Source organism: Limulus polyphemus, unplaced genomic scaffold (assembly GCF_000517525.1).
Source record: "Limulus polyphemus unplaced genomic scaffold, Limulus_polyphemus-2.1.2 Scaffold1255, whole genome shotgun sequence".
In the NCBI taxonomy this organism is placed as follows: domain Eukaryota; kingdom Metazoa; phylum Arthropoda; class Merostomata; order Xiphosura; family Limulidae; genus Limulus; species Limulus polyphemus.
In genome coordinates, this window is record NW_013666865.1 from 19,128 (window position 1) to 23,365 (window position 4,238).

Here is a 4,238-nt window from a genome sequence, read left to right on the forward strand (position 1 = left end):
GACAAAATCTACCACCAAAAGAAAGAAAAAGGGAGATAACACACAACCTTGTCTCACTCCACTGTATACATTAAAGTACTCCGTGGTCCCAATGTTAGTTTTTACACAACTGCTGGAGTTTTCATAAAGACTTTTGAATATGTTTATAAATTTTTCTGGTACACCATATAGTCCCACAATTTTCCACAACGTTTCTCGATGGACACTATCAAAGTCTTTACGGAAATCGAAAAAGTTTAAGTTCATTTGACCTTTAAATTTTAAAGATTGTTCTATGATGTTTCGTAAGGTAAATATCTGTTCAGTGCATGATCTTCCGCTTCTGAATCCAGTCTGTTTTTCCCTTAATAAGGCGTCCACTTCATCTTTCAACCTTTCTAATAATATATAACAAAAAGCTTTACCAGGTATTGATAGCAAAGAAATTCCTCTCCAGTTGTTACAATCACTTAGGTCTCCTTTTTTCGGAATAGTAACAATCACACCCTGACCCCATTCTGATGGAATAGTTTCCTGTCTTCAAATATTGTTAAAAATATTTAATAACTCCAGTTCCAACGCTTGACCTCCGTTCTTCAGTAATTCAGGTTGCAGCTCATCTGACCCTGCTGCTTTGTTGTTTTTCAAATTTTGCAACGCTCTTCTAGCTTCTTCTAGAGATATGTCATTTAGGTTCACGTTCAAAATTGCTCTGACATTTTCATTAGATAAGTCTAACAAAATATCAGGTTCACATTGGTTCAGGACTTCATTAAAATGTTCTTTCCACCTTTCCAGTTGTTCTCTTTCCGTAGTCAGTCTCGTGCCATTTTTCGCTTTAATAGGTACACCTTCACTACTTTTAAAACCAGATGTAAGCTCTTTTGTTATCTTATATATAGTTTTACTATCACCTCTATCTGCAGCTTCCTGCGCTTTATTCCCTTTATCTTCAATCCATTGATTCTTATCATTCTTACACCTCCTTTTCACTTCTCTATCTAGTTGGTTATATCGCTCAGCTAAGTTACCGTAATCCTGTCTAGTTGCTGCTTCTCTCAGTTGTTTGACCCTTTTCCTTTCATCAATCACCGTCCACGTACCATCACTTATCCACCTTTCTCTATTGGTTCCTCTTCTTCTACCCAATACTTCTTCGGCCACTTCACGAATCTTCTTTTTAAAACCTTCCCAATGTGTCTCTATGTCCTCTAGATTTTCAAGGACTTCGAATTTATTACGCAACTTAAGTTGAAACTCTTCTGCCACCCTAGGATCTTTTAACTTATTCACTGCAAAAGCCTTAGGTTTCTTAGTCTTCTGCTGCACTTTAAATTTCACTTTGAACTTTCCGATTACTAAGTTATGATCTGAACCAACGTCTGCTCCTCTGTATGATCTTGCGTTTGTGTTGGAAGAAGGAATTGCCAATGCAAAGTCCATTCTACTGGCTTCCATTCCACCAAAGCTTTGTCAGCTCTTTTGCTCATCATCATTCCAACTCCGTTTACTGCTTGCTGTTCATGACCTGACCACAAGATGGTAACTTCTTCAGACTGACTACGACCACATCCACTCCACCTCATCTCTGCTAAACTAAGAATGTCTAGTTTGTATCGTTTCATCTGTCGAATTACTTGCTGGGTTTTCCCAGTCTGGAGCATGGTCCTAACGTACCGGAATGGCTACTTCTCGTTGTTTCTTTAGCAATATTGGATAACGACGTGCAGTTGCTAGCACCACGGTCGTCCCTCCTCCTTTCTCAAATGGGCTTGGGACCGTCTTATCGCATAGTTAGAAGAAAAGAAAAATTACGATAGTTATAGAACAATGTTTGCTATGTGCATGTTATTAGTCTGTGTTCTTAGGTGTTATTAGTCTGTGTTCTTAGGTGTTATTAGTATGTGTTCTTAGGTGCATTATTTAATTAATTTTTTTTGTAAACCGTTAACAGAAAAAAATAGTCTTGACTTAAGATTCATTAACAGAGGTGAGCAAAAAACAAGAAGGCCTATGTTTTTACATGTATTCTTTGTTTATTATTATAAAAGTAAAATGTAAAAATTGGAAACTTAATAGGTTAGATTAGGTAATATAATGAAAAACTAATAATAATAATAATTCTTCACAAGGTATGCTCCTGAGTAGCTCGTGTGATACGTAATTCGATACCGTAACGTAAGTTATACGTTCTCCGGGTGATTAACGAGTTATGTGGGGGGATTATTAGTAAAGTACGGTTCAAAGGGCAATGAAATTTAAGTACAAACAGGTGTATACTGTTAAAAGCCTTAAGCTATTTAGGAAAACGATTGTAGTTTCCTGTTTCAGATTTCAGTTATTCTAGAAAGAAAAGGGGTAATTTTGATTTATTTCGTATTTTTCATAATAGTTACGGGTTGCTCAAATTGACCAAATGTGTTTAGAGTTAGAGTTGAAAAAATAATAGATAAAACGTAAAGTTTTACTGAAATAGAATATTTGATATTTATTTAGAAGGTCTGAGAGGTTGTGTAAATGAAATCTGAAAGTTTTCAGATAAGCAAAAATACTTTAAATCTGAACATAAAAATCATTTTGCACTCAGGGCAGTAAACATTTTTATTCCGCATATTCACATACAAATCTTTAGTAAAAATACTCAATTAAAAATCTGGTTTTTAGTGTACAAAAGACTTGTAATGTTTACTAAAAGCTTGTCAAATTTCGTGAAGATACACAAAACATATTAAACGTTATAGTATGGCAACCTCGATGGTCATTTTGGATCACGAACTCGTTCGAAGCGACCGAGCCGAGAGAAATCGAGAGCCTCCAGTACAAAAAATATCCATAAACGAAAAAAAAATTAAAGACAGCTTGAATGTTATACCTTACTTCATCTTTGTCTTACTTTGTCTATCAGTGAATAACCTTAGACCTTCAAAGGTATATTTTAGTTGGAAGGTGTTAAGGAAATGTTTTAAATTTCAATACATGTTTTGTTTTATGGTATGCCCTCTTCCTTGAAACACAACACAATAAAACTGCCATCCATGCAGTTTTAATGATTCATGCTGAAAATTTTCAGTATGAAATGCTACTAAAATTTTAGGCTTATAAATAATCGTCAAGTTGTATACTTTTAAAAATACGATATTATAACACATGTCGTAAGGGCAAATTGGATAACATTTTGTACTAGGGGAAGGATCACCAAAAATTGACCTCGGAATTCGACTGCGGAAATGATATTAAACAAAACTACTAATGATAAGGATTTCAGATTTTTTTAGAGCAAAATGATAAGTATGCAGAAAAATATGGCTACATGAAGATCGATGTATCCGTAATGTTAGCTATATATTAAGAATATTAGATAACTAACACTGCAATTATGAAAAAAAATATATGTATATTATTAAATAAAGCAATAATTGTATGCATGATTGTGTAAGATACTAGAGCATATTTCGTTAATACTGAAATGCTTTATCAATAGAATTAACTCTCTATACCTGAGCGGACACTCCCAGTGTCTGTCCAAAAATCCCGATTTACCAATTGGATGGTAACAACATTTGATAATATTTCTATCTCTTTGGCTGGAAATTAGTTCAAACCATCTTATTATCCACCTTTTATAAATAGACTGGAAGTTCTGTGAAGCACTGTCGTTTGTTTTGAAACACATTTCAAACCAATAAGTTGTGTTTGAGACCGATTTTTTCAGTGTTTGCTTGTCAAGTCTAACAATTTCCATCAGTTGTAAAAAAAATGGCGAGTGTAAAGAAGCCACCGAAACGTTTTACTGTTGAGCCAGCAATGAGACTGTTCAATCAGTTAGATGAAGGAGGGAGTGATGACGATGGTGATTCTGATCTTGACTTTGGAAGAGACTCTAGTGATGAAAGCAACTCAGAATAGTCATCGAGATCCAGTTCCAGTGCTTCTCAATCACCTGATCAGAGGAGATCATCGCTCCAAGCCGAACCTAATGGTACAAAAAGGCCACGAAAGCGATCTCCAGTTAGACCTGATCCACCTCTTAAATGTATGTCCACTACCAGAGCCAGAGATAATAATTGTGTTGAGGTACACAGCGTGGTCACAAGTAAATAGACATCACCTTTTCAGACAAAATGAAAATTTTCAGTCATATTCACATGAATTGATATATTTATAATTTAATTAATATCTAGTGGATCTTCCTTTCGCTTCGTGGAGTTCGTTGATCCTTTGGGGCATCGTGAGAATCATCTCGTCAGTTTTAGATTATG

General features: G+C 35.1%; 2 protein-coding genes across 2 annotated transcripts in view; one reads left to right on the top strand and one right to left on the bottom strand.

Moving 5' to 3' along the window:
- Positions 1-4,238, top strand: part of LOC106462799 (neuropilin and tolloid-like protein 2) — a 108,594-nt gene that overhangs the window by 9,810 nt on the left and 94,546 nt on the right. The window lies entirely within an intron of this gene.
- Positions 520-1,437, bottom strand: LOC111086614. Its single transcript, XM_022390145.1, has one exon. The coding sequence runs from the start codon at positions 1,435-1,437 to the stop codon at positions 520-522; it is 918 nt and encodes a 305-aa protein (XP_022245853.1).